The following is a 27,998-nucleotide window of genomic DNA, read 5'->3' as shown; positions in this document are numbered from 1 at the left end:
TGAAATGTCAGTTTCGCCTTCTTCAACTTCTGGATTCAAGCAAAAGGCACAACATGACATCGCAAGCCCTCCAGCGCAGCGACCTCATTCCTCCCCGACAGCCAGGAGGATAGTCCAACCAGGCTCGATTCAAGCCTTGCTTCGAGATCATTGCCGCGTCCGCTTGTATGTCCCACCGATAGCATGGACTTCGAAGCAGCTACGACTTTTGAATTGCCAGTTCGTCCTGCAGGATGGAAGGCGAACACGACCAGCACCGCTAAATTCTGGTCTCCATGACGATGGGAGTAGCGCGGCTGGTGGTGTTGCACAGAGAAAGCTAGGTCGCACCACACGCGCAGCAACCTATCTAACACGGACAGGTACCTTGACGACCAAGAAGTATGCCGTGAAAGACATACTTGCTGCTTACAATATCTATCCTTCAGAGTAAACATGTCCCGTATCCCAGAGATCGATGGTGCCGCTGACAAGCTTTTAGCCCTAAATGCCTTGCTTTCTACTTTGATTGCCGACCTGTTGCGAGAGTTTCATCAGACCTTGTTTTCTCGAGCAATTCCGTGACTCCGAGTCTTGCTTACATCACCTTTGATAAGATACAGTCACTTCGTAAGAGACATGTACATGTATTATCTTCCAAGAAAATCAACGCCCCCGTTCTCCGTATCAGGCAGAAAAAGCTAAATTCTCTGGAACCCCAAAATCTCGCCGAAGACCCATATATCGTGGGGATACTGATAGCTTTAGCTCAGGAGCAACGGTGGCTACGAGAGCAGCAGCAGGGTCTGCAGGGGCAAGATACCGACGTTATTACAAGCAATCAGGTCGAAGAGGTGCCTGCAGTTATCACGTCAAGTGTTGCGAAATCGAGTTGTTCGTTCAAGGTAAGTTTCAAACGCTTTTATATCTGTAGACTATTTTTTTAACCTAAAAAGGTCCAAGTCCTGGCCCTTCAAGGGATAGCTGCCGGTGCCCTCTACGTATACACCGCCAACATCCCCTCTGAGTTTCTCGACAAATTTGAGGAGCCGTCACGCTTCTCACCAAGCTCTCCCCTTGTGATAACATACGACATTATACCTCTAGGTAGATCAACTATGTTACACAAGTTACACCGTTTGCTTTGCTTCGGCTCTTGCAGCTTTTGTTCCTCTTGCAATGAGACCCAAGAAGTTTGTGCCGCAAACTAAGATAGTCCATCCTGGGCACTTGATGACGCCATGGAATATCTCGGATGATCGTTGGCCCTTATCCTTTGATTCAGTAATACGTGGGAATCTCATTTTTCTACATCCAGACGGGAGATTAACAAGAAGACAAAGACAGGTTGATAGATTAGTGGTATTAGCTGCCAAATCTGTGATAGAGGTATGACGTTTCTTGGTTGACAGTATAGTGGCTATGTATACCAAAATATGGCATTATTCTTCAGTAAATATGACCATCTTGGGTTCCAGTTTTTGACCGCATTTGTTATTGACATGACCAGATAACAAGCCTGGTGTCTTTTTGCTGATCCAACAACTTCATTGCAGAAGAATTTTCAATAACCCAACATCTAACCCATAGGTGTCGCCCTAATAAACATTTGTATTTTTAATTAAAAGACAAGACATAATACATAGTGTTGTAGTCGTGGTAGCAGTAGACATCCGGCACGTGATGGACAGGGTCGTGACTGCCTTGAGTGTTGTTGTGCTCTTGCCGACAAACACCGTCGACTCTCCTCTTTCACTGCGAGACTGCAATCAACTCGGTCGACATGGACCAACTCATGCCAGGCAAAACATCATCTTCCTCCGATGACAGCTCAGTAGTGTGTTTCTTTGAGAAACTGCAATCAGCCTTTCTGGATGAATTTGAGAAAGACGTAGCAGGTCTCTCGATATCTCTCAAGAAACGGCCATCGCAATATCAGATTTCGTCCGAAGAGAAAACATTGGCATTTGAAAAGGACGCAGCCCAGAAACAAGTAACTTACTCATGGCCAGGAAAGAGTCCACACGAAGCATGGAGGTTTAGTAGGTGCCTGTGCATAGCCGTCAGTTTCTCATGCTCAAGGAAATCAAGGTTGCGTTCTGCGAGTTCTCTCGCTCATATTCGAAGCTGTTCAAGACAATCTGTTGCTAAGCAAACGGTTCGTTGATTGCCCACTCTTCAAATAAACACACACACACATATATATATACTGACTGATCACAGGAGTATTTACTACGACAATCCCGACCTCTTCGGTACGCAGCAAGTCGTTGATAGTATTGTCGATGACATTGCATATACTATTGGTGTTGATCGATCAGCCTTGCACATCGTAAGATTATTATACTGAGAATATGTCTGCACCCTTACTAAGTGTTACTCTCAAGACTTCAGTCGGCAAAGGGCTGACAGCTGGTGTTGGTCGTTTTACCACGAAATCAGAGTTTTGTTTTGACACTTCGACAGGAGTAAGCAAGAATTCGACATCTTGTTTGGACCATAGTATACTAACAGTTTAGGACGTGCTTATCCCCCGCCTTGCGGATATTGAAAGTATTGACATCTCCGAGGTCAAATGGGTTCTCATCGTTGAGAAAGAGGCAGGCACAATATCTGACAATATTTTTAAAACATATAATTATATTACACTGGGACGAGTATTTGTTTACTAATAGATAACAGGCGATTTTCCGCAGACTTGTCCACAAACGATACTCTACTGAGAAAGGAATCCTCATTACCGGAAAGGGATATCCCGACATATCCACTCGCGAATTCGCCCACCTCCTTTCGGACATTGTAAGCCAGGGAAAGAGTTCTGTTGTCCCCGACCTCAAAGTTGCTTTACCTCCATCTAGCCCGCATTTCTTCGCCCTAGTGGATGGAGATCCCGATGGTCTAGCCATTATGTCGACATACAAGTACGGATCCATGGCCCATGCCCACGAGAGCGCTCGTCTCAATGCTCCAAAGTTGGAGTGGCTGGGAACGCGTATTTCCGACATTGTTAGCGAGAAGAACAAGCTTGACAACGACGACTGGGTGACAATTTCATTAACACCACGAGACTCCAAGAAAATCCAAACGATGTTGGGTAACAACCCCGTATTTGCTGAAGACGGGCCCCAGCCTGATTGGCGAGCCGAGCTACAAACCATGATGCTGCTCAACATGAAAGTCGAAACTGAAGTGTTGTATGGTGTGGATGGTGGTCTGGAGGAATGGATGGATTCGAAAATGGCATCTATGTGAGCATTTGAAGCACAATAACTCAACATTATATATACCAGTGCAAAATATCTACAAGTACTCGAAGCCACCAGAATTTAACATATCAATATTCGTAATGATAAAATAAGAAAAGTACGCCTACCAGACGAGCACAACTCCACATGAATCAATAATCATTAGCTAAGGTCATGCACCATCATCAGGAGAGAAGAAAGAAAGAAAAAAAACAGTCATGAAAAATCTATAACCCCAAGCCCTTTCTGACTTCATCGCGAACTCTGTTTTCATAATCTGCTCTCCGCTCACGCCACATCTTAGCCGCCTCGACATTCGCAGGACTCTCATCATTGGGTTCCGCCAGCATGCTCATGACTGAAATGAGAATCTTCTCAACGCTCTGGATTGGCGACCACCGTTCGGACGCATGCTCGTAGTGATTGGGATCGTCGCCGGGAGGGTGAAGGATGGAAATACACACTGTTCCATTTGGATACACTGCGCCATCATCATTAGCATGCGTATAAAATAATAAAACTAACCAGGAGGGAAATCACCATTCGGATGCCAAACACCACCACCCAGAAACTTCATCGTCGGAGGACTCAACGGATAATCCTTGGGAAACTTGAGCTCCGCGGCGAAAATGCCACCATCAAACGGTGTACCCTCGGGCCCCTGAATTAACGCTTCCCAGTGAAACATGTCATCTTCGGAAATGGGCCCGGCCGTGATGCCTTCGGGGGGATTGGTGGAGAGGTTCTTGTACTCGTGGAAAAGACGTTTTTGGGCGACGTTTGAACCCATTTTTTCCCCCTTCTTTTATTTTCCCTTTTCTCGCAGCCTTTCGGTCGGTGCCTTGTTTGTTTTATCGGGAGAAGAGTACTTGGTTCTTTAGAGGGTCTCTAGAGTGGCGCGCGGGGTTCTTCCGCAAAGAATAGGAGGGGGGCAAAGGTGATCGGCGTCGGAAGTCCGGTTCGAGAAGGAATTGGGGAATCGGGAGAATGGATGCGAACGATGCAGTCGTATCCTGGGTCGGTTAAGAATGGTGTTGGCGCTGTACAACGAGGAGCCGGTGTGATGATCGCAATTGTTCGATGGCGGGCTCATTATTGAGGGAGTTGGTTGGGTTGTCCCGGGTGGATCCAAGCCGGTCTCCGCTCCGCACCGTGACTTTATCAGGTTCGGCATTAATGTACTGTGTAAAGTATGTAAAGTTTGCAAGTTTTTGATCAGCATTCTGTATTTTTACACTAGATCTTACTATATATACTTAAAAAAAACAAATTGACTGGTTATTGTTACCACAACCACTACCACAAATATCTAATCTGTTGATTTGAGGGCGGTTATAATCTACAGAATGAGCTATCAAGACATCTCCTTTACAGGAACAAGTCCACGATATCACTAAGACTGTCACCACCCTTTCCACCAGGTACGTTGCTGCCTGCAGCACCGCCTCCTGGACCAAGTTCTCCTAGGGAGTTTTTCTCGGAGATTTCAGGAGAGGCTTGCGGAGGAACTTGGGGGAGAACTTCACCCCAGACCTCTTTCTCACCCTGAGATTGACTCTGGGCCGGTGTAGTCGGCGTGCTTGGGCCCTGATATGGAGAAGGTGAATGATTGCCGTCCATACTTTGTCGCATCGTCTCGTAGCCGGCTACGGTCCCAGCAGCAGTAACTCCATCTGCTAAACTACCAATTGCTCCAATCCTACCTACAGATGAAACGGCTGATCCAGCGGCGGCCCCAGTAATCCCAGTAGAGGCTCCTCCAGCGGTAGCAGTCTGACTTGCACTTGCAGCCATCCCTGCATCGACAGGGAGCCAATACCACGGATTGTTGGGGACAGCGCGACTAAAGAAATCGAAATCGATGCTAACAGCCCCCGCTAACATAACAGCGCGTTGGTCTAGAGTCATCCCTGTCGTACTAGTCGGGTTGGTATGCTGGCGCTCCTTCTTTTCCGCCAAAGCTACGGCGTCCATTCGAAGAGCATACACGCCGCCCGTGCCAAAAAGGAATTCTTCAGAAAATCCGGCAAAGTTGCGGTTCACCGAACCTATCAGTCGTTCACCTTCCGAACGAATAGAGAAGTTCCTCGATAAGGGACGCTCATTGACATAGGCAAACTGGTTGTAGTGCCCTCCGCTGTTGGCGCCACCCGATTGATATTGTAGTTGCATTTGCTGAGTTTGCGATAGCTTGCCGCTGGTTGCAGGAACGTGCTTCGTTCCAAGGTCAGATTTGGACGTTGAGTTGGGATGAAAAATAAACAAATTGTATTTGCGGCGGAACGGAGTCCATTTAAGCTGTGCTTCCCCAATAACTCGCATGTCCGAAATCGACAGCGGCGATACTGCCACCTTCGAATTGCTAGCAATAGACGCCCAGGCAGTCGGTGGAGTGGGTTGGTATGTATTTGATGGCGAATACGCAGGGTCAGCTAGGTCAAGGGGATCGTATACACGAATGTGACCGTTGAACCAGGAAAAAGGACGTTGAAACTGCAACAGAGCTTAGCCAAGGGCGTAAACAATAGTAGTACTGGCACAACTTACCCTGAGAACCTCCTTTTGGTCTCGATCAAAGACATGCATAGTGAAACTCCGATGTGAGCGAGTCCACGGCCGAGACAGCATACCACCAACACCAGTTTCTTGCTCTGCCATATATCCAACGTGGTTCCCGTTGGCATCCATGATCACATAACGGGTTGACTGCTCAAAACCACTAGCAGAATGTCAGCGACTGCTTTCTAACAGTCCCCACAAACCGGAACCTACGCGAGAACATTAATCATATCTATATCTTTTAGAACCACAAGGCTTGAGTTTGCCAACAGCTTTGCCGCTAGGTGGGTTTCCTTTAGGACCGCATTGGGGTCTTCCGGTATGTGAACAGGTGATAGGAGATTGTTCTTTTGTGGGATTGTATCACGCAACGCTGTGGATACATTCTCGATATTTGAGGCAGGGTTGCGCTCTGAGTTTTTCTCGTGCACGCTTCGATAAAACGTTGTCGGCAAGAGAAGGTCTTTTCGTCGTAGGGAATTGCGAGGCACGGAACGTCTCGGGGTAAAGTTCCTGCACGGTATAAACGGAAGAGCTCTCTTCATCTCGGACAAGAGAATAGCTGCGCTTTCCAAGGAGTTGAAAAAAATAGTAGATCGATGGGAGACCAGATGTGGGATGGAAGACGACCCAGCGTCTTCCGAGACCGCAGATGCTGATGTGTCAAGAAGCAGGACAAATGAGGTCATGAGAAGAAGCTTAAGAGCGACGAACCAGGGTGGAACCCTAAATATCAACATTAATCGACCACCAATTGGCATCAACCCATGCTTATCGATTTTTAGCCCGAGGGTTTTGAAATATTGCAGCATATTCTTCCTTTTCAATGGATGAAAGGTGAAGTGCTACCGTCCATAGCTCACTTCTACTGCGTAGAATAACTAGACACCACTCGTGGAATAGCTACAAGGAAACCATTGCAAATCAAACGTCTTGTGAAGTATAGAATTGAGTATACAAGCGCCAGGAAATTGATATATTTACAAAAGCCCTTTGCGCGCCAATTCGATTTTCCTTGCAGTTTCTCCGGCCTTGAATCCGCCTCTGGATGCGCAAACCGCGCTTCCTTCACCAAGCTCGACTTTTTCTTCAACATCAGGATGAGGACATGGACAATGGTGTGGAAAGTGGACGCAGGCTAATGTGCCAGGGCAGAGGTATCTCGTGCAATGAGCTGCGAAACGCGATGGATGTGATTAGTTCGGATTCAAAAGGCTTTCTGATGGGTTGAAGAAGAACTTACCTCCTTCCCAAGTTCGCTGATACCAAGAGCTGTCGCTAGAAGCTTCTTGTTCGCCTTGATGGCCGCCATGTCCTCCACCACTAAACATTTGTTCGAAGAATTGAAATTGGGCTTGGGCGGTTGCCATGAGGAGGAACAGCGCCCAGAGCATTATTATAGACTTGGCAAGCATTTTTAAAAAAGGAAAAGAAAACCAAAAACTCGATAATGCAATTGGCAGAGTATTAGAGAGAATAGACGCCCTGTGTCGAGTACCGTGGACTCAGTATTCAGGTTGTAAGTTGATCGAGCGATCTGTTTGTTCCACCGTAGCCAGATCACCGGGCAGCACGTGACTCGCGCGGCGGAGAAAAAGTTCCCATTCCGCAACCACCGAGTTCAACCAAAGAGCGCTCCGGCCGATCATTACACACACTCACACACAAAACACATAATCAATGCGGCTCATACTTCAGGCGTCCTTTCGGACGCTGGAGCGCTCTTTCAAGCCGTCGACAATCTCAACGTCTTCCGCTCCTGTCACCGCCGTCTCCAAAGCCACTCCCTTCTCGATCATAACAAGAACCTCCTCCCCATCGCTCTCTCGGTCGCCCTTTCTGTCTCTTCAATTACGATATGCCTCTCACCAAGCTCAAGGTCGCGCCAACAATGGTTCCAAGGACTCCCCCGGTAAGCGTCTAGGTGCCAAAAAGGGTAGCGAGCAATACGTCGTTCCTGGAAATATCATTTTCAGACAACGAGGTACCTTATGGTTTCCTGGCGAAAATTGCGACATTGGCCGAGACCACACAATATTTGCCACTGAATCTGGATATGTGAAATATTATCTCGACCCAGAACGGCACCCCAAACGAAAGTATATCGGTGTATGCTTTGAACGCGAAGGAACGCTACCGACACCTCGGAATGCACCAACCAGGCGCCGTTTGAATATGAGAACTGTGCCGCGCTTGGAACCCGTGGGAACAGTCCCCGATCCGTCTACCATGGGCGATGACCCAACGACTGCCGTCGACGCCGAAGGCTCTGAGAGCACGTTGCCATTGCGTCCTGGTTACATGTACCGTGAAGCCAACTGGCAGATTGGCCGCGCTGCCGAAAAAGCTGGTATTACCGCCAAGGAATTCGATCGCGGAAACCGATGGATGGCCTGGAGGAGAAGACAGGAGCGTGCCCAACGTGTTGCTCAAATGAAGAGTTTGAAGGGCAAGAAGAAGGCTGGCAAGAACAAGCCCAGGAAGTAGATGGCGAGTTTGGGATGTCTTACATTAGGCGTTTATTTTGTTCGCTGTATTGTATATGTATTACTAGCACAAAGAACGGGGTAGTCAACATTGATTTCACCTGTCATTTTCACTACAGTTTATCAGACATTTGAAGCAAAGATTGAATAGACACCCCAGGAAATTATCAGCTTTATAAATTAATTCTTAGTATGGTAACAGGTTTATATCAATTGACATCAACTGGTAGATAACTTTAATAGAGGGTCATGTATAAAACACTCTAGTATCTTGATTTCTAATAGAAAATAAAAATAGAATAATAGAATAATTACAGTGGATGTAGTGACTCGTGAGTATATGCTCAGTAACTATTAGTAAAGCTACCACTAAATTCTTGATTAGGTATAGCCGAGCGTGTTCTACCCCGGACCCCGGACATCTGCAACCTCGCACCTCTTTGTTTCACTGTTGCCTTCAGTCGCTAGACTCCAGGCTACGCAGTCGCTATGCTAGACAAAAATCAGCATGAAGCCTCAACGAGAAACCGCAATATGGAATCTAAAGACGACAGCGAGGTCCGACTGCTCGATCGCTTCACATGGGCCAACTTCACCTGCACGCAGTCTACCGGCGGCGTGGCCATTCTCCTGTCCGAAACCCACCATCAATTTCGCGGGCTGCAGACCGCCGGTGTCGTAGTCTTCATCCTCAATCTAGTTCTGTTTGTTCTCTTCACCACAGCCATGATCTGTCGGTTCGTACAGAGACCTTCCAGCTTCCGCAAATCCATCACGAAACCCCCCGAAGCCTACTTCACAGGCTCTCTATGGCTCTCGATGGCGACCATCATCATATGCATGCAACGTTTCGGTGTTCCTCACACCGGTCCTTGGATCATCGTCACCATCCGGGTTCTCTTCTGGACCTATGCTGCTATTACCCTGACGTATAACATCTTCATCTTCGTCGTCATGTTTGCCCTTTCCCCCCTCAAGCCTGGCACCATGAGCCCACCAATGTTTCTGATGATTTATAACGCCATGCTGACCGGCACTGTTGCGTCGGCTATTGCAGCAGGCCAGCCTCTCTCACAACGAATGGCCATCATCGTTGCCGGTGTTGGTTTTCAGGGTCTTGGGTGGATCCTGTGCCTTTTATTTCTTCCGCTCTTCGTGGGCAACATGCTTATCAATGGTCTCGGCCCGGCAAACCAGAGACCCGGACTCTTCATATCCGTGGGCTCATCAGGATACACCATTGTGGCTCTCATTGGGTGCGCCAGAGCGATCCCCGATGGATACGGATACTTTGCGAAGCACCCTACTGCTTCAGAAACCCTGAACGTCGTGGCATTGTGGATAGGCATATTCCTTTGGCTCTTCGCATTCTGGCTGTTCGCGATTGCACTGGTCGCTCACTTGCCCATTTTGATTTCCAAATACTGCAATAATAATAAAAATAATATGTCGCAGCAACAGATGAATTTCACACTTCCGTGGTGGGCCATTATCTTCCCGAATGTTGGCTTTACGATTGGCACGATTTACATTGGCGAGGAGCTGGATTCCAACGCCATAGCTTGGGTGGGAACAGTCATGACTGTGTTAGTCTTTGCGGCATGGCTCATGGACTTATTCTTGCATCTCAAGTCTATATTTCAAAGGCGCATCATGTAACAAATGTTGGCAAATTAGACGACATACCTTCAATCTCGGGTGCACTGACAGCGGGAACCAAACGTTAGTTACCCCGGTTTCCCCCACATGTTTACAGTTCCTGTCTGTGGGGCCAGCCTATTAGTTTATTTGATCGGATGAGGATACCCTCTTCCTTGTAGTATAAACACAGTCAGACGTAGCGACGATATTATCTATGTATCAATTGGCGTCTTAAGGTTAGACTTGAGCACTATTCTTTCAGTGTTGGGTCAACATTGGAACATTACAATTAAGAAAAGCTACATGTATTATAGCAATAAACAAAAATTAGGTCTGAAATTTCGAGACTTCATGATTCTAAGCTATGAGCAACTCTAATACATGTAACTGCACAAAAAATCGACACCATTGATTATTAAAATTTTTTTTTCCAAATTCAAGGCTCGTAAATCTTTCCTAATATCAAGCTCTGACAGACAAAGTCATTGCTCACAATCCGCACATTCTTGGCATCTTTCTCCAGTTTGTCGTTGTTAGATTCATTGAATAGCAAAGATCGTTTCCTCTTCTTGCCGAGGCCAGAGCCTCCTTGGGCTCTGCCCAAAATCATCTTTGTGGCTGCAGCTTCTTCGCCGTCGTCAACATAAAGCCAGTCCCATCCTCCATCATCCTTTGCCTGTGCGTCAAGAGTGGCTTTGGCAGATTTCAGATCAAAGACTCGTTCAACACGGGCAGCCCCCAGAGCATATGTAAGAAAAAGATAGGCTTTGCGTCTATCTGCCGCCTTTCCACCCCCCATGACCAGGAGCACAGTTTGTCCTTCCAGGATCTTTGGGCGTCCAACCAGGGTTTTAGAGAATTTGGCTTGTTCTGCAGGTGTTGGCGTAAGGATCCTTGATTTGGTGGCACCATCAAGGAACTTGGATTCCCCAGCCGGCAGCAAGTAACATGCCCAGTCTAAGATTTGGTTTTCGCGGACGCAATCTTCAACCCATCTCCCAGACAGGCAGGGCACATTGAGTGCTAATGCTTGCATATATTTGGCGCGGCGAGAGTGTTTGTCAGCCACCAGGCAAGCAAACCCAATTTGTTCGCAGCCAGAAGCAAGCCCAAATTGTACTTCGTCGGTACATTGATCCCGCGCATGTGGCACACTAGAAGGGAAGTCAAAGAGTTCTTCAAACCCGTCTCGCAAGATGTGGCCACCGTTCTCCGAGATCAGCTTGGTTATTTTATCTTTAGCCACATCTTGATTCCCAAAGGAAACGGCAAATACCATTCCGGCGAAGAGCCCTGTCTGTATAAGAAGATTATTGCGAGAGAGTTTAGAGCCCGGAGACATTGGTGTTGGAATACCCCTTGTTGGTGTCTGTATTTTGTTGGGAATCGATTCTGTCTTGACGAGCGTAAATGCACGCCCTTTGAGTTGATTCCAAAGGTTCATATCTAAATAAATGCTGTGCATTGGGACCTCTACCGTCTGGTCGGATTCCATGCGACCGCCCCGACGGGGACTTTTTCGATTCTTTGCAGCAAGTATGAGAGTCGATCTTCCGTAAATGTCGGTTACTGGGAGAGATCCATGCTTATCCGCGGTGGTGAGCTCATCGACGCTGAGTTGGCCTGAGAAGCCTTGGATAACGTGTATGATCTTTGGAACCCCAGGCAAATCAACCTTTACCGAGTCTCCAACTTGCAACTGTAGTTTCTTGATAGAGCCAAGAGCAACATCGGCTGGACTACTGTCCGTGAACTTCACAATACAGCCTTTGTGTCCGCCCGCGCCAACAAATCTGCCTGGATAATAGGCACGCTTCATGCCATTCCAAGCAGCCAATACTTGATTTGGAGCTATTATCCTTTCCTCTGGTAGTGGTGTGTGAGCTTTGGGTGTTGCAGCCTCATATTCTGTGGGTGGGCGTGATGTAGTGGCTGCAGATGTTTCTCGGCTCTGACGCTCAATCCGCCCAGGAGCTGACTTTTCCGAAGTGAAAGAATTCTGGGAGCTCTGACTTTTTATTGGAATTGTTACGGAAACTGTGAATGGTAGTTTGGTCGTGGAAGGTTTCTTTTCGCTTGAATGTTGTTTGGGTGGTTTAGGCGCTGTAGAAGGAGGCGTTTCCTCAATGTCCCATATATTTTCAGTTCGTCGTGGCCTTCCTCGCTTACGCCGAACAACTGTAGGTCTATGTAATGGCTCTGGACTTTCTGGAACACTGGGCTGTTCGTAGTGAACTGGCTGGTTTACGGCCTTGGTAACATCAGGTTTCGGCGTCGTTGAATGAGATAATTCGGATCGCAACGGAGTTGTTCCAGCAGTTTTCCGACGTTTCTTAGTCGGCGTCTGATGATCGAATGCGTCAACAATATCGGAGAATTCCTTGTCGCCCGCGTTCAGGATTTCGAAATTTAGCTCGCCACCAGGGGAAGGTTGTGGTGAATGCTCAGCGGAAATTTCGGATAAACTCTTGATCTTCCCTCCCATTGGACTGGAACTAACAAAAAGTTTCTTCTGTCGCGGTGCAGCATTCCTCAAGGCAGTTGGAGTTCCGCTGGGTGATGGACCAGTCATGAAATTGTCCCAGTTCCGTCGATGATGAGGCGTTGGAAGATCGTCGTCTTCTTGCTCTGCTTCTGGAATTGGTGAGAATTTATTTTTTGCTTCCGCAGGTTGAACTTCCTGCCTGGAGCTGTGGAGACTTGATTCAGGAATGCTAGTCTCAGGAATAGTGTTGTTGTCAACCTTGTTGATTGGCGTGTTGGCGACAAGCGATGGCATGGAAGAAGGCTTTTCGATTGTATTAACAGTGTTGGCTGAGGGAATAGGAGCGCTTGAGTTTGAGTTACGCTGAGAAGATCGAGCGGTCGAGTGAATGGACAAAGGTGAGTTTGAACGCCTCTGGGATAACTGTTTGACCGACTCTTGGTCTGTCTCTTGTTGAAAACGAGGTCGCTTCGCTGGTGGTTGTAAATCATCTGGTGATGAATGGACTTCGTCAAATTCGTGTTCGGACGGCGGGTGCGCATTTTGCTGAATCTTTGGCCCCCCTTGGCTCGGCGATGGTTGAGAATCTCGAACGTTGATTATTTGCTCTGATGCGGCAAGACTGTGCTCCGTTGCCAAAGTTTCTTTTTCCGCTGGTAATGACTGTACCGGGGAAGGGCTCCTGTTAAGGTGTAAAGCTTGTGATAGGCGATCATGAGCGGAAATGGTTGTATCCATATCGTCAACAGGATCTATGAAGTTTTCTTTATCTTCTTCTGAAGAGGATATAGGCTGTCTGTTTTGACTATTAGGTGCCACAGCATTGTCCTCTTGCTCGGTTTCCTCCTCACTAATGCCTTCATTGGAACCTAATGGTTGGGTATCACCTTCAACCAGCGAGGCTAGTTCCTGACTGGCAGTTTTAGCCCAGTTGATTGATGAGTCGGGCACGACCTTGCGAGGGGTATCTCGACTAACAGCTGCGAGGCGAGCATGGGTTTCTTCGTCTATTTTCTTCTGTAGCCTCAATCGTCGAACGAAGCTCGATTCCTTGTCGAACTCATCATCGCTCTGGTCTTCCGAGCCCATATTTTCCACAGATCTTGTTCGTCTTTCCTCAATGATATTGTTACGCTGCTTCTGGGACTCGTCCATTGAGACATAGCTATGAGGATCGGTATGAGTGCGGTGCAGATTTGATCGTGGTGTGCGTAAAGGCGATGAAGTAAACTTGTGCATGGGGCGAGATTGGATGGGAATGTTTGGAGAAGGACGATCAGATAGCGGACCAGACGGCAGACCATTCACAAACGGCGAGGAAGGAGCCTGCGTGGCCCTGAAGACCTGACTGAGAGCCATCATTCCTCCACTTGAGCTCAGGTCGGTAGCGAGTGGATTGCGTGGAAGGCGCGGAGTCGCCGAGGCCAAACCCCGCCCATTTTGTAGTTTTTCCACCGTGAGCGGAGTCGTCATGAATTGCTGCGAGTTGCGAAAGGTGTAGACTGGGGACGAATCATCAGGTTTCGAACTCGATAGGTCATTGTCTGAGTTGTCGTGGGGTTCACTTGGATTGCTGTCGCCAAACCCGGCAAGCAAATCGGTGTGACCAGGATCGCCCTCCTTGAAAGTCATGTGTAATGTTCCTTCATCGGCGTCACGCATATCTATGTCGACATGGCTACCCTCCTGGGAGGCTGAGAGTAATTTGCTCCGCGACATGATACTATCGAAGACAGTCTGAGATATCGGCTGGGTATCGCCGGGGCCGGCGTCACCGGAACTCATTTTGGAACGGTTCGAGGAGGAGAGGTTGTTCAAAAACGGCTGTAGTCGGTCGTTCTGGCTGGCCACATGCGCATCCTGGTTCGAGGCCGAGAAAACATGGACAGCCAGAAGAGATGCCGAGGAAGCAGAATGAGATGCGGCTTGGTGAATAGCGGATTCTTTGCCGATATCCTGCTGTTGTTCGGGTATGAGAGAGGAAGATTGAGAATCAGGTTCGCTGAGAAATGCTTGCGACACATCAGTTTCCTAAAACCGTTATATTAGCAACATTAGCGCGTCTGACAACGCCACCCAGACATACAGGAAGGCCTAGCGCGAAACGTTTCAGCTTTGGTATGTCGAGGCTGTCGGTCTGAGAATCCATCTCCAGAGGCCCTATGTGAGGAGGAGCATCACGGCATCAATTCTCCTGTTTCTTTTTGCTGCGAGTTTGTGTCCAGTCTTTTTCGTCTGCACGCAATGCGTTGCATTCGTCGGGTGCAATTTTGATGATCGCGCATTGACGCGGGTGAGACGCCTCGACGCGTCGCTACACGTGATGAGTAATTATTCCTTTCTGGGAATAGCGCTTTTTAACAGCATTGGAACAAACAAACATGAGAAGAAATCATATACATTATTGATCTGACGAGGATTTAGTTTTCTGAACAAGAATGTAAAGATTAATGCTTAAACAGCACCGGTCAATAGATTTCCAAACTATCAAATATCATTGTATCTAGGGGTATCGTTTACATTCATCGAGTCATCATACAGCTCATCTTCAATCCAGAATGAGAATCACAGAAAAAAGGCGTCATAAGATTTTTGTGGCGAGATTGTCTAGTCTCGCGCGCGATTTGGTGTCCAGCGCTTGATGATCATCTCTCGGACCTTGTATTGTCTCAAAATCTCTCCAATATTGTTGGTTGAGAACGACTCCGAGGGCGGGGGGATATCAACGAAGCATAGCACAAGTGTTTTCATGACGTGTGCTTGGACACGGTTTACTCCGTGTAACCACCACCAACTCCGATCTTGCTTTTTGGCAATTCGCTCCCGGCGCTCTGCAGTAGCAGACCAGAAAAGATGTTCGTACGACGGCAACACCAGCAGAGCGAATTCAGCATGTGCAAATACCGGCCCACGGTTGTAGAGTAAATAGTCTACACCGAATTTGACTCCGGATCGAACAATCCAACCAAGAGATCGAAAGTGATGGTAAGCCACGTAAGATACCAGGAACTGATTATCTGGCTCGAGAATGGCCGAGTCTGCGCTGGACGGAAACGTTGAGTGCTGTGCGAAAAGGTTCAGAAGCGATCTTGTTGGAATCACCGATCCACTGGCATCATCGAACACTTGGACAGCTCCCAGGCCGTAGGCGAGGAAAAAAGTTTCTTCGTTCGAAAGCTGCAGATGCTCTTCGTTGGTGAGAGTTTCCTCGAAAGAGTCTACTTCATTCATCAGTTGATGATTCGTAGAAGCATACTCGGCTTTGGGTATTTCTTTCTTCTCGACAACAGGTGAGAAGCGGACTGTCTTGGTCCCATTCGGAGTGGGTTGCTTGGGATCGGAGACGTCCTCCTCCGTCGTCAACCCCATATCAGGCTGTGATGCGGCCTCTTTATGGGCTGGCCCATTGGTCTGAGGTGTGGTGGATGTGTCCGCCGGGCCATTGACAGTCACAGGGGTGCCGTTGGCGAGCTGTTGCTGAGCTACTGGGTTGCCGTTGGCAGCTTCAACTTTCAGCTGCTGCATAATAGCTTCTTGCTCTTTTCTAGCTCGTTCGAGCTTCATTTCACGACGCTCTTCCCTCCGTTTTCGAGTGATTTCCTCGCTTGTTTTCTGACCAGCAAGACCCCTCTTCTTCTTCTCCCGCTCCAACCAGCTGGGCTCACTCCTGCTAAGGCTTCCCTTGCCGAAGAAGCCCATTTCCCAAAGTGCCCTAATTGCCTTCTCATCGGTGACATGTATAGACGAGGTAGCTGAATCAAAATAGACGGAGTGCATTTTTTTTTTAGGAGCAGAAATTAAATATGTAAAATACGAGAGCAAAACACTAATAACAGACAGTGGATTATGGGGGATAAGAGGAGGCAGAGGGTGAACAGCAACAGGTAAAGGAAACCGATGAATATGTCTGTAATTGGGTTTCTGCGGCCGTGGAGGCCTGGTAGTTGCCACTGGCGGCGAAGCCGTGGAACTTCCTGCGTCTTGTGTATTCATCTCGACAGGTTGAATATGAATATTTTGGATATTTTTAAGTGGATACTAGAGACACACAGTCAGCTTGGGTCAAGGTAAATGACGATAGTCAAATTGTGTCAAGTTTTTCTCTTCTCAGATACCGTTGTAGTCTATAATAACGCCAGCATTGACCAACAGCAAGAAATCAAAACGCCAGAGGTCTAGACATTAAAATATAAGGTGTCATCACCGAAGGATAGGATTGGGGGAGGAGGAAGAAGAAGAAATGTGAAGCTCACCAAGCATCTCGTGTGTCACGAAGACCTCTACAAAATCAGGTCAAAGATCAATGGGCATGAAGATCAATGAGTATGTGAATCAATTATATTCCATGATATATTTCACAGCGTCGCCAGGACCACTGGACAGTCTTGAGGCGAGGAATAAATAAGAATGAAAATGTGAAAATTCTGGGCGGGAAGAAAAGGAAGCAACAAGCTCCGACCCGCTAATGAAAAGTCTCTGCTTTGTCAGGTTAGTCAGCCACCAGCCACTGAGAGCCGCCGCTTCTGCGGGCGGTGAGAGCTGCCGCAAAAAAAATTCCACCTACGAGAATAATCCAACTTCACGCCGCCGTACAGTGTTCAGTGTTTTTCTAGCTAGACACCTTCACAAAAACTGCCAAAATGCATCTTATGGTATGTCATTATCGAGACCTTGCAGCGCTCCTTTGATACAGGACAAAGCTAATTGCGGCAACAGTACACCCTCGACAAAGATGGCAAGCGCACCTGTGCGTAACGAAATCCCGACTTGGTCAAGCAATTCGCTAACGATGTTTTCTTAGACACCTTGAAGAAGGTCCTGGGCGGCGAAGTCACAAAATCCGCTCACCCAGCTCGGTTCTCTCCAGATGACAAGTATTCCCGGTGAGTGAGCTTGCTTGGATCCAGGACTTTAACTATTTTATCGCGTGGACGCATTGGCTGACTGACGGTGGTGATTTAACAGACACCGAGTTACGCTCAAGAGGCGCTACGGCCTGCTTCTTACCCAGCAGCCAGACAAGGAAGCTGCAAAGGCTTGAGTTTTTCAAAAACCAAGGTGTCAGGGCAGGATTTGAATAATTATGTGTCGTTTACTGGAATTTGGCGAATGGTGTTTTGCGCTTGGTATACCACATCCTGTGAGGAGGAGCGAGAGTACAATGGAAAAATGTCACCTGTACAATCGCACGTGCATAGCTTGAGACAGTTGGTCGCAATTCCGACTGTAGTCACTTTCGAATGAAACTTCGGATATCAAAACAATAAATATCATATTTCGTGAAAGTTTATTCAAAAAGAAAATACCCTATTTTATATACCTGCGTAAATGGGGGAATATTTTCAACCATCCAAAACGAAACGCCGTCATAATGCATATTCATATGCGTAAACAATCATCGCTTTTTGGAGTTCACATTACGGCCTGCTCCAACCTTGACCCGGCCACCTGTTCTATGCCGTTCACCCGTAAGGATACCTGGCAGATAGTCCTCGTCCATGAGATCCCTCTCGCGACGTTGCTGTCGCTGCTCATCTGTAACAGCACGGACGTATTCCTTTTGGTCTTCAGCGAGGATAAGATCGACTCCCCAGCCGCTTTTGCCGCCGCCGCCTTTCCACTTGCCATTGGAAGAACCGTGAATCGGCTTGGGAACACTGTATCTGTTTCCCCGAGTGTTCCATTGCATGTTCTTCTTGAGGTGGAGTGTGAATTGTCCATTGGCGTCAGTAGAGCATGAAACACGGGTGAGCGTGTCTTTGCCGCAGCGAGGGCAGAATTGCTTGTTCATTTCCTTTGTTGTGGAGAAGCAGGCATGGCAGCGTTTAACGAATGTCTTCAAGTGGCGGATTCTCTGTAGAGTGGTTGTGGAGAGGAGATTGAGATTCATCTGTAAAAGGACGTTTTGGCACTATGCAAAGTGAAATTAGCGGATTTCTTGCTGCAAGGTACGTGGAAGAAGTGCGTTAAACTTACAGCAAAATCAGTGGTCATGGTAGCCACTTGCATAACCTTCAGCTCTTGGGCAGTAGACACGTTTGCAGATTCGTCTTTTGCTTGTTTCTTCTTGATGTTGGAAGGCGTGATCCATTCTCCACCGCCATCTGAATCTTCTCCTTCATCTTGTAGCTCATCCGCATCAACTGTGTCATTTTCTGTGCTGTCTGTTGCAGGCACCACCTCCTCTGCAGATTCCAGGCCCTTTTCTTGTTCAGCCTTTCCGTTCAAGTCTGTTTGTTCCAGGCTACTTGTAACCGTGTCTATATTCGAAGAAACCTCGGTCTTGGAAGCATCTGACTGGGGTACCTCGGGAACCTCAGCACTATCCAGCTTTTCGCCTTCAGTGGTGCCTTCTTCCTGCTTCTCGGCCTCCTTCACAGGAGCTTTTCCATTCACGCGCTTTTGACCTGGGACACTCCTCAGTCTCCAGTCTCCTCCATTTCTCTCGCACTCTATCTCATAGGCTAGTGCCAAGATCTCGATATCGACTTTACTCAACACCGCGCGATCTCCCGTCTTTCGCGAAAATTCAGAGATAACCTGGACACTTTTCGGAGACGGCGATCTCTGTTTGAGAAAGGGTAGATAAAGTGTTTCCACCCTGGCACGAGCATCGGGGTCTCGAATTTCACCCACAACGGCGGGGGTCGTCACCAATTCTTCGGCTTGGGCCAGCAAAGTCGATAGCGGGGGAACGTTTTTGAGGAGGGGCCCGGCATCGAGTACGATCGTGTGCACCGACTTGGTCGAGGCAGGCGAGTCCGCCATGGCGAAGAGGGATATAATATGGTGTGTATTGTGACTTTGAAAATTTATCGCCAGGCCAGACAGAGCACAAAGTGTTGTTGATTTGCTGGTTGGAACATGGAAATTTGACTCGAGAAACTTTTTCCGTGCTTGTGGCTGGTCTGTGCGCTTATCTTATCGGCATTTCCCGATTTGGCCATTTCTGTTTAGCCCTACAAACCTCATTCACCATCAGGCACGAATCACTTGGGCTTTATAACTAGTTTTTATATAACACTAAGTTTGATGCAGTCGCTGCTTTTTGGTCAATTCAAAACAGGACCATCTCCTTGGATTACCTCGAGTCCCCTCTGTTATGAGTGAGAAAAACACCAGATACAAAGCTGATTGAAGCCTAAGATTAAGAATTGACAAATATTTTAAATACACACTCATAACATACTACAATAGCAAAATCTAAGTTAATTTCTAAAAGGCCTTGTGCAAGTTCCAGCGTGAGAGCTTGCAACAGACTAAGGTCTATGGAGGCCGCAAACGAGACCGCCCTCCTCCATTGCCCTCCATCGATATCTTTCTCTGAGGGCGTGTCCCCACAAGCATACTGTCAATATCAGACCACTTCCTTCCTTCCACTCTCCACAGTTTGGATCCTCTCAGACCTCAACCTGTGCCTCTATCTCACTGGATCCTCAGATCCAGGCTCGAGACAACGAAGATGGGCAGCGTTGCGATGGATTCTCGCGCTGTGCATGATCTGACCCCAAGTGCAGTCCTCACTGCACTCGCCATTGGCCTTGTGACAGCTCGCTTTTGCGCTCGAGCTCGAATCCTCGGCAAATTGGAGTCAAGCGACTGGGTTGTTGCTGCTGCTTTGGTAACAATCTTTTTCCCACTTGGTAAATTATATGACGCTGACAAAAAGAAATTTGTTTTGTTTACAGTTTTTTTCGGTCGGCTTCATGGCGATGCTTATCGCTGGTGAGGCTATATTTCCTCCTCCTCCTCCTCCTCCTCCTCCTCCTCCTCGATTGTTACGATAAAGATTATCGCTGATATACGACAGAGACAAAATTTGGCATGGGCTGGCATGAGAGTGATCTTCTACCAGAAACTTTGACCAAGCAATTGATAGTAAGTTTCAATGTTCAATAGCAATTATATGAAAGACACTCTAACAGCTTCAAAAGATCTTCTGGCTCTCGATACCCGTTTACAATGTCGCCATGATCCTTGCAAAGGTGTCCATCTTTCTACAATACTCGCGGGTGTTTCAAACCAAGAAGATGCGCATTTTATGCAGTATCATAATTGCTATCCTCGCCATGTACGGTCTCTGGGCTGTCTTGGTTGCCTTGTTACGCTGCATCCCTGAAGCCAAATCCTGGAATCCCAACCTCGCAGGACACTGTTTGAAAAACGAGATACTGTGGTTCATCAATGCAGGTGTTTATATCGTTGTCGACCTTGCTATTATTGTCATTCCAATACCGGCATCGTTTGCTTTGTATTTGTCTCTGAGACAGAAAATCGCCTTGTCCGTTATGTTTGGGTTAGGAGGGCTGTACGTCGACCCTTTCTCTACCTGGTGTTGAAACATTCTGACTCCGCTGTCACAGTGTTTTTATTATCAGTATAATCCGCCTGCAGAGTGTGATGGTTCTCTCTACTTCATCTGGCTTTACTCGTGAGTACAAATATATCTACTTACCTAAAGACGGAAATGAATCACTAACATATATATATATATATATAACTTGCAGACGACAGTCCCAGCTTCTCAATGTGGTCCTCAATCGAATGCAACACAGGAATAATCTGCGCATGCCTCCCAACCCTCCGCCCTTTACTCTCTCGCGTCTGGCCCTCGATAATGCCTGACCTGGACACCAGTCGATCGCAAACGAGACCCTCATCGCGAACCTATGCGTACCGAAGTCGACAAACCGCCCCCGCAGATGGAATCGAGCTCGCCAGACTTCGGCAAGATGGTAGGACGAATAGTGGTAATTATCATAATGTGGATGAATGGAACAGGAGACTTCCCATACCTGGCAATGCTTTTGCGGAAGATTTGTATCGAAAGGGGTCGTTTTTTCAGTCTCCGCGAAACAGTTTGCCGTGAATGAAAAAATAAAAAAAAAAACCAATGGGTTTCTTTCTTATCGGACTTTTTATTGTGTGTTTGAGATTAAGGTATTTATGGGGTTGAAAGGATTATAAATTAGGAAAAGCTGGGAATGGTTCGATTTCGGTGAGACAGCTGTTACATGTATAGAGTTTTCTTTATCTGAATGCTACATGTAACAGTTGCAATCCAACGGTTACTGCTAATATCAATTAATTCAATGTTGAAATACGCAAATATAACCTATTCTCCGGTCTATATATAGCTATATATGACAAATATCTAACTATGCTTTGACGACAATGCCTATGAAACGTTGAAGAATCACTCAAATCAAAAGCTTCCAAAACTCTTGTCCACCTCCTCGAAATGGTCAAAGAATCCCTTGAACAGCTTGACACCCAATCCTGGATCCAAACGGCCAGTCGTCGCCCTGATGCTGTGCATGCTCAATTGCGGGATGCCAGCATCGATAGTTCGCAGTCCAATCTGAGCACTGCTCATGGGGCCGATAGTGCCACCAGAGCGTGAGTCATTTCTAATCTGAAATATCTGAAGCTTTGAGCCAGCCCGGTCGGCGACTTGTTGCAGAATCGCGTGGCTCACGGCATCGGTGGCCATGTGTCCGTTGGGATCAGCAGCGACAGCAATACCGACGTTGAGTCGAGGCATGTGGTTTTCCAAGTATGCGTTGAGGTAGTTCGGGTTTACCGCATGGCACACGTCGGAAGAGACCATGAAACTGTTGGCAACGGTTTGGTTGTACAGGTTAGGTCCGTATGAGCCTTCGGCAAAGGCTTCAGCTATGCGCTCAATGACGCTGCTCATATATGTCGATTTGGCACCCTGACGCTGCAGGGACCCAATTTCTTCATCGTCAAACATGCCGACAAGTTTAACAAGCCCGGGCGAGGCTGTATCGGGGGAGGCCAGAAGGGCCTCTTGGGCTGCATAACAGCACAGTCTGTCGTCTATGCGACCAGCAAAGATAAGATCTTTCTCCAATCCACCGAATTGCGCAGGCTGGCTATCGTAGAGCTCCAGTTCCCAGTTGATAATGTTGCTATAATCGGTGACACCGATTTCTCCCGCAATGACCTTGACCAGTTTCGAGGGCTGGGTAGCAGCAAACGTGTTGGTCTTGATCGCGGTTTCCTCGTCGGCATTGGAAGCATTCTCAGAGAAAATATCGGAATTGTCAGTTCCAATAATAGGGACCATGTTGGTCTCCTGGTTGGCAGCTGTCGACGCAGCCCCGAAATGAGGAGCCAGCGTGGGGACGCGGGCAATGGGCCAATCGAGCTTGACAAGCTTAGTTTCCACAACGCCGGTAGAAGGATCCTTGACCAGAACGCGACCTCCAATGGCCAAGTCTCGGTCCCACCAGGTCTTGTTCAAGGCACCCGCATACGGGGCGACTGCCAGCTGCCTAAAGCCGACCTTGTTCGGGAGCTTGGACACGGGCTTCAGCCTGGTGGTCAAGGCATCGATGTGTCCCGCAACAACACCAACGCCATTGCCGGCCTTGTATTCATTACCCACCGCAAAGGCGACCAAAGAGCTACCATTGCGGGTGAGATAATACTTCCCTCCACGTTTCAGCTGCGACTTCCACGAGTCGCGTTCGGAGAGCCTCTTGTACCCCTGAGACTCGAGCTGTTTGCTAAAGTGGTCAACGGCATGGAATATAGTCGGGTTGCCGCTGATAAACTCGAGGAATGGCTGCGCATAGGCTTCTGCTGAGAACGCCGATGACTCGGGGTTCTGCTGTTGTTGTTGTTGTTGTTGCTGCTGCTGCGGGGAAGACTCGGAGATTCGGAGATTCGAAACCGACGAGTGCAGGCTGGAATAGCGGTGTTTGGTCATTGTTGGTAGAGAGTTATGGAATGGAAGTGGAGGAAGTAATTTAGAGTCTGTCGAGAGAAATGCAAGGAGAAGAGAGAAGGGAAGAAGGGAAGAGAAGGAGCGAAGTGATGACGAGCGATGCGGAGGAGAGCTCTGCGCACGGGCCGCGGCACAATCCCTGCGGCGATAACACCTCACCTGCCTGCGCCGCGTGATCTTATCACAACAACAACAGCAACAACATCGTCATCAAAGGTAGCACTGGCAGGATGGCTCCGGTATTCGGTCAGAAATCTAGCACTCGGAGTTGTGTCTTGCTATTTCGTCAACCAGCTATGTCCTCGTTCGATTAGTTGTGGGTAGATCATGTAGATGCAAGGCGCTTTCCTACTATCGTTTCTCAGGTACCAAGGCAGTCTTTGGATTGTGCACTATTAATCAATTTCACAGGAGAGAATGGTACGGAATTCTTTCAGCGAAGCAAATCTTGGAGATTACCACTGGAATGAGAACATCGACTCATCTCCGAATACTCAATAATATTGAATAACCAAACTCGGAAATATGTACAAGAATATCTAAACGAGTCTCCAGATTCTACTTTGAACTCCCTAGCTCGACCCAACAACTGCGTTCCAGTTGATCGTTCCATCCACACACTCCTTGGTAATCGGCGGACCCGTTGCGTATGCCACCTCCTTGTCATCCCTCACGATTGCAAATGTGGTATTCCCCAGCTGTCCATCAAACGGCACCTCGAAACTGTTTATTCCAGAGTGCTGAGCCTCTAGGGAGACTATCGGCCCATCGCCGATTTGCGCCAAAATGAAACTGGGCTCTTTCACCAGGACTGCGATGTAAATCTTGTCCTCGGCAAGAAGGCGTGGATCCATTGCCGGCTGGCCATGTTGCGGACTGTTGCCGGTAGTGCCACCATCACTCCCAGAATCGTTTGGATTGGGGCGGTACCAAAATACTAGTGTATCCCTCACTACTCGGATCCTGGATCTGTTTGCGGTTTTGTAGGATGCAATAAAATACGGTAACAAGGCACGCCATGCATCGTGGGGATTGTCCTGGACGTATCGTGACGCTCCTTGCGGAATGCCGTCTTCATGGACAGGGCCAATGTAGTGGGATTCGCCGTAGTCGTTCCACGAAATAATCTAACCCTGTCAGTAATAGTTTCAATATGAAATGGAAAACCTCACCTGGACAAGGTCCGGCTGAAAGTAATAGATATCTTCCCAGCGTTGTGTCCACAGATGCGCACCTTTCCAGAGCCAGTTCTTGTTCCACTGGGGCAAATTTGTATAAAACCATGGCGAAACAGGCATCATATACGGCTTGCCACCAGTCGCGTTGGCCCATGCCTCATCACCTTCCGTGCTCTTATTTTCTGTCCCAAATGGCCAAGCATCCCAGCTGAAAAAGCCGTCAACCTTGTCTCGGACATTGGTAAAGGACTCGGGCCCTAGGCTCGTCCAGTCCGGCATCGCAAAGCAGTCGGTCTTGTTTCTAATCTCTGTCCAGTCATTGGTATTCCCCACACCTTCAAATGTCGACACAAGAGGTTTTTTGTTATAATAAAACTGAGCTGGATGGGGTTTATAGCGGTTGATGGTGTCAACCACCCTATCCACCGGCCACGGCCCACCAGATAGATAGTCAAAGGACAGGAAAAGAGAAAAATCACCGACTTTTTCAGCGGCTGCATAGGCTTTCTGTAGTACAAAGTCGGTGTTTTGATCTTGTTGAGCAATGTTTAGGGCAAAGCCATCAATGAATGCATGTTTGGCGATTTTCATATCTGACTCTAGTTGATCCTGTGTTATATGGGCCGCGTTTCCGGTCTTTGAGCAGTAAAATTAGACGATAATACTCTCTGGATGGTGATTGAAGAGATGAAAACTCACAATATAATGCGCAAATACGTATTTAGGCGTTGCAGCTGCGGCCGCATTTAGCATCAACATGACGTAGACTAAAAAGAGAAAGACCATTTTGGAATTGAAAAAAGCGCTTACGAGCTTGGTGAGCCAATTCAAACCCCTAAACAAAAAAAATATGATTTCAGAAAAGAAGTATAAAGCGAAATTCAGTCGTGGTATCTACTCACCATGTCCCTCGGTCCGCTAGGCTTACTCGACATTTGTATGCAAATATAATGAAAACCAGACCCGTCTTGTCTTGAATGTGGCGAGACCAGTGCGTCTGAAACAAAACAGTTTAATTATTTAGTGCAAAGTAAAATGCAAACGAAATGACGGCATTGTGGAATTGTGTTTTTGAATGTTGCTGTCTCGGCCTGGTATGGAGTATGGAGGGGTCTACGTGCTGGAATTCGCGGGAAATTATTACAACATTTGTTATCATGTGAAATACTTATAAATAAATCTAAAAGGTAAACGATTTAAATCTAGTAAATGATGCCAGTAACAAAGTTTTATCATGATTAGAGAGGATAAAATCACTAACACTTGATACAGAACAATCATTGCCAGTACTCCGTATGAGACCGTAGAAGTCACCGCACAATAACACACCGTATCACAAAACTGTTCTAACTGAGCTATACAAAGTAATTGCCAGATTTTCAGGCACGAAGCAAGCCGAGCTGGACGGCCAGCTTACGGAGCAACCATTTGTCATTTCTTGTGTCCTCGTTGGCTGTATAGGTGGGGACAATTGTGCTCTTCTATTGCCTTTGCAATGAATTCCTCCTTCGTCATCCTCCTGCTATCTACGAGCTCTTTGTCCCCCTCGAGCTTCTCCAAGGCTGCATCATACCTATCCAATTCGCCCAACTTCCGCGCCGTAAATTCTTCCAGCTCTTCTGCGTTGTCAAATTCCATTTCACGCTTCGCCCACTCAGTATCCCCCAAATGTCGGCGCAGCTGCATAAAGGGAAAGCTACGGCACTCATTGAAGCCGGATGAAAGGAGCATATGCAGCCACATGGCCCCAGAGGCTTGCGACCACTTGATGAGGCTGGAGAGCTCTCTCTCCTCGTTTCCTGGCATTTTTGTCTCTTCCTCCTCTAAAACATGCATGAAAATATCGAGGCATTTGAAGTATCGAGCAGCAATCTTGGGCGGCTCATCACCATTGTAGTCCCATACGCTGTTCACAGGTCTATCCTGGAGAAGCCACCATGGTGCTGAGCCAAACAACTGGGCGGGTCCGATATAGGACCACTCAAGATCTACTACTCCGACAACTGTAAGATCCTCCTTGCTCCGGACGATCAAATTTGCTAAGCCGAGATCATCACAAATTAGCTTAAATTTGCCACGGTCATACTTTGGATTGACAAAATCATGTATCAAGTCTTTTAAGACCTTGAACGCCAAATATTTGTTTTGAGCATCATAAACGCCAAAAGCCGAGTTTGACTGGTCAAGAAGCTGTTTCCAGTCCTGCCCGATGACATATTGGAAATATTCGGTTGTTGTCGTAAAACCTTGGTCTCGATCACCTAGATTGTTTATTTAGCTATACAAATATAAAAGGATGGAAAATAGGAAGTCGCACCAAAGGTGTCAACTCCTCCATTTTGTAGAATGCTATGGGCCTTGAACGTTAGCGGGCGATTTGGTGTAGGGCTTTGGGCAACAGCTGTTGGCGATGGTAGGCTGCCAACTCGGCCAAAATCAAGCTTGAAGAGCTGAAGCATAAAATTTGCCAATTGCCGGTAGATAGCTTTAATTTCGCTGTCGCTGATGTCTTCCTTCATAAGTCTAGTTGGGCGCTCGGCGTCAGGATCCTTGAGAAGGTCGCTAAGGCTAACACCATATATGAAGTCCATAATTATAAACGGCCCTAAGCCAATCATGTTGCTTGATGCAGAACCCCATGCGTGGACTGTCGGGACAGGAATGGTAGTCCTATTGCGGATGAGATTTAGAACAGTCACCTCCACGGCGACCTTCTCGTCGGTGTAATCATCAGAGACTCTCCCCACACGAGGAAAACGAACCATCCAAGCAGTGCTATCGCTGAAAACCATTTTTATGCCGGCATTGAATGCGCCATAATAAAAGGAACCGTCGAGTTGACAAGGAAGCTTATCGGGATGGAAAGTTGATACCCACTGACAGAGACGGCCTGTTCTGTGGGCTTCATTAACTTTATCGACCCAGAGTTGGCCCTGTACCTCGTGAACGAGGTCAAGGACAGCGTTTGTATCCATGGTGGAGGTGGAAAGAGACGCAGAGTTGACCAAGGGAGTTCGCATATGCTTGGCCGTGCGTGGTCCCTGTTGCTGTGATTGGCCAGTCACTTGGTATGAACAGACTGTATACCTAGTTGTAGTAAAAGGCGTGGACCTCAATTATACTTGAAAATAGGAGTTGGGTTACAAGCACATTAAACTAATACCTTTAAATGTATAGCCTAACTTGGCAGAACTATTTCGCAGCCTTCGCTTCAGCTTCGAGCTTCTCTCTTTTATTTTAATTTTTCCTCCTCGGATTAATTTTCCTCATTGTACTTTGCTTTTCTGAATCTGCACATGTCTTTAATTTCTTTTTCACTCCCAAATAAGATACTGACAAAAATCCGATCCGTTGCAGAAAAGTCCGGTTCAGAGTGAACTGGAGAATCCGACTGTCCCCAAGAAAAACGAATGATCTGGCTGGGCTCCAAGGGCACCGGTTTGAAATTTCGTAAACGCTCCGCTAGAAAAGGTCTTTCCTTTTCCGCAAGTCTTATTTGGGACTGTATACCTCCTTCTTTCCGACTCGCTTCAAGCAGGTTTCTATTATCTTCCTGCCATGTTCTTCCCGCGGTATCAAATGCTTCATCCAACTCGGCGCTGGGCGACAGAACCAAGGTTGGTGGGCCCAACAGAGTAAAAGCGTACTTGGAATGAGGTATGGTTCGTC

General features: G+C 47.5%; 14 protein-coding genes across 14 annotated transcripts; 6 read left to right on the top strand and 8 right to left on the bottom strand.

Moving 5' to 3' along the window:
• Positions 1–4: 4 nt before the first annotated feature.
• Positions 5–1,190, top strand: TRUGW13939_08298 (uncharacterized protein; the record flags this gene model as incomplete). The annotated part of the gene is made up of 3 exons (XM_035491433.1): positions 5–381; positions 482–884; positions 936–1,190. The coding sequence occupies 3 exons, from the start codon at positions 5–7 to the stop codon at positions 1,188–1,190; spliced, it is 1,035 nt and encodes a 344-aa protein (XP_035347326.1).
• Positions 1,191–1,762: 572 nt separating this feature from the next.
• Positions 1,763–3,231, top strand: TRUGW13939_08297 (uncharacterized protein; the record flags this gene model as incomplete). The annotated part of the gene is made up of 6 exons (XM_035491432.1): positions 1,763–2,021; positions 2,071–2,137; positions 2,203–2,311; positions 2,367–2,447; positions 2,499–2,567; positions 2,662–3,231. 6 exons carry the CDS (start codon positions 1,763–1,765, stop codon positions 3,229–3,231), a joined length of 1,155 nt encoding a protein of 384 aa, XP_035347325.1.
• Positions 3,232–3,451: 220 nt separating this feature from the next.
• On the bottom strand, positions 3,452–4,014 carry TRUGW13939_08296 (uncharacterized protein; the record flags this gene model as incomplete). The annotated part of the gene is made up of 2 exons (XM_035491431.1): positions 3,452–3,705; positions 3,765–4,014. 2 exons carry the CDS (start codon positions 4,012–4,014, stop codon positions 3,452–3,454), a joined length of 504 nt encoding a protein of 167 aa, XP_035347324.1.
• A 578-nt stretch (positions 4,015–4,592) lies between these two features.
• Positions 4,593–7,198, bottom strand: TRUGW13939_08295 (uncharacterized protein; the record flags this gene model as incomplete). The annotated part of the gene is made up of 5 exons (XM_035491430.1): positions 4,593–5,717; positions 5,772–5,943; positions 5,997–6,509; positions 6,768–6,957; positions 7,027–7,198. 5 exons carry the CDS (start codon positions 7,196–7,198, stop codon positions 4,593–4,595), a joined length of 2,172 nt encoding a protein of 723 aa, XP_035347323.1.
• Positions 7,199–7,463: 265 nt separating this feature from the next.
• TRUGW13939_08294 (uncharacterized protein) lies at positions 7,464–8,270 on the top strand (the record flags this gene model as incomplete). Its single annotated transcript, XM_035491429.1, has 1 exon — positions 7,464–8,270. The coding sequence occupies one exon, from the start codon at positions 7,464–7,466 to the stop codon at positions 8,268–8,270; it is 807 nt and encodes a 268-aa protein (XP_035347322.1).
• Positions 8,271–8,758: 488 nt separating this feature from the next.
• TRUGW13939_08293 (uncharacterized protein) lies at positions 8,759–9,928 on the top strand (the record flags this gene model as incomplete). The annotated part of the gene is made up of 1 exon (XM_035491428.1): positions 8,759–9,928. One exon carries the CDS (start codon positions 8,759–8,761, stop codon positions 9,926–9,928), a length of 1,170 nt encoding a protein of 389 aa, XP_035347321.1.
• A 418-nt stretch (positions 9,929–10,346) lies between these two features.
• TRUGW13939_08292 (uncharacterized protein) lies at positions 10,347–14,544 on the bottom strand (the record flags this gene model as incomplete). Its single annotated transcript, XM_035491427.1, has 2 exons — positions 10,347–14,426; positions 14,482–14,544. 2 exons carry the CDS (start codon positions 14,542–14,544, stop codon positions 10,347–10,349), a joined length of 4,143 nt encoding a protein of 1,380 aa, XP_035347320.1.
• A 458-nt stretch (positions 14,545–15,002) lies between these two features.
• On the bottom strand, positions 15,003–16,172 carry TRUGW13939_08291 (uncharacterized protein; the record flags this gene model as incomplete). The annotated part of the gene is made up of 1 exon (XM_035491426.1): positions 15,003–16,172. The coding sequence occupies one exon, from the start codon at positions 16,170–16,172 to the stop codon at positions 15,003–15,005; it is 1,170 nt and encodes a 389-aa protein (XP_035347319.1).
• An 863-nt stretch (positions 16,173–17,035) lies between these two features.
• On the top strand, positions 17,036–17,436 carry TRUGW13939_08290 (uncharacterized protein; the record flags this gene model as incomplete). The annotated part of the gene is made up of 4 exons (XM_035491425.1): positions 17,036–17,047; positions 17,112–17,142; positions 17,197–17,278; positions 17,361–17,436. The coding sequence occupies 4 exons, from the start codon at positions 17,036–17,038 to the stop codon at positions 17,434–17,436; spliced, it is 201 nt and encodes a 66-aa protein (XP_035347318.1).
• Positions 17,437–17,790: 354 nt separating this feature from the next.
• TRUGW13939_08289 (uncharacterized protein) lies at positions 17,791–19,163 on the bottom strand (the record flags this gene model as incomplete). Its single annotated transcript, XM_035491424.1, has 2 exons — positions 17,791–18,306; positions 18,372–19,163. The coding sequence occupies 2 exons, from the start codon at positions 19,161–19,163 to the stop codon at positions 17,791–17,793; spliced, it is 1,308 nt and encodes a 435-aa protein (XP_035347317.1).
• Positions 19,164–19,857: 694 nt separating this feature from the next.
• TRUGW13939_08288 (uncharacterized protein) lies at positions 19,858–21,264 on the top strand (the record flags this gene model as incomplete). Its single annotated transcript, XM_035491423.1, has 6 exons — positions 19,858–20,016; positions 20,084–20,120; positions 20,206–20,273; positions 20,330–20,703; positions 20,759–20,826; positions 20,903–21,264. 6 exons carry the CDS (start codon positions 19,858–19,860, stop codon positions 21,262–21,264), a joined length of 1,068 nt encoding a protein of 355 aa, XP_035347316.1.
• A 336-nt stretch (positions 21,265–21,600) lies between these two features.
• TRUGW13939_08287 (uncharacterized protein) lies at positions 21,601–23,133 on the bottom strand (the record flags this gene model as incomplete). The annotated part of the gene is made up of 1 exon (XM_035491422.1): positions 21,601–23,133. The coding sequence occupies one exon, from the start codon at positions 23,131–23,133 to the stop codon at positions 21,601–21,603; it is 1,533 nt and encodes a 510-aa protein (XP_035347315.1).
• Positions 23,134–23,723: 590 nt separating this feature from the next.
• Positions 23,724–25,115, bottom strand: TRUGW13939_08286 (uncharacterized protein; the record flags this gene model as incomplete). Its single annotated transcript, XM_035491421.1, has 3 exons — positions 23,724–24,278; positions 24,324–24,965; positions 25,029–25,115. The coding sequence occupies 3 exons, from the start codon at positions 25,113–25,115 to the stop codon at positions 23,724–23,726; spliced, it is 1,284 nt and encodes a 427-aa protein (XP_035347314.1).
• Positions 25,116–25,760: 645 nt separating this feature from the next.
• Positions 25,761–27,304, bottom strand: TRUGW13939_08285 (uncharacterized protein; the record flags this gene model as incomplete). Its single annotated transcript, XM_035491420.1, has 2 exons — positions 25,761–26,590; positions 26,647–27,304. 2 exons carry the CDS (start codon positions 27,302–27,304, stop codon positions 25,761–25,763), a joined length of 1,488 nt encoding a protein of 495 aa, XP_035347313.1.
• Positions 27,305–27,998: the final 694 nt, after the last annotated feature.

Source organism: Talaromyces rugulosus, chromosome IV, assembly GCF_013368755.1.
Source record: "Talaromyces rugulosus chromosome IV, complete sequence".
Taxonomy (NCBI): domain Eukaryota; kingdom Fungi; phylum Ascomycota; class Eurotiomycetes; order Eurotiales; family Trichocomaceae; genus Talaromyces; species Talaromyces rugulosus.
The sequence above is the reverse complement of the archived record's forward strand: the minus strand, read 5'-3'. Positions and strand labels throughout refer to the sequence as shown.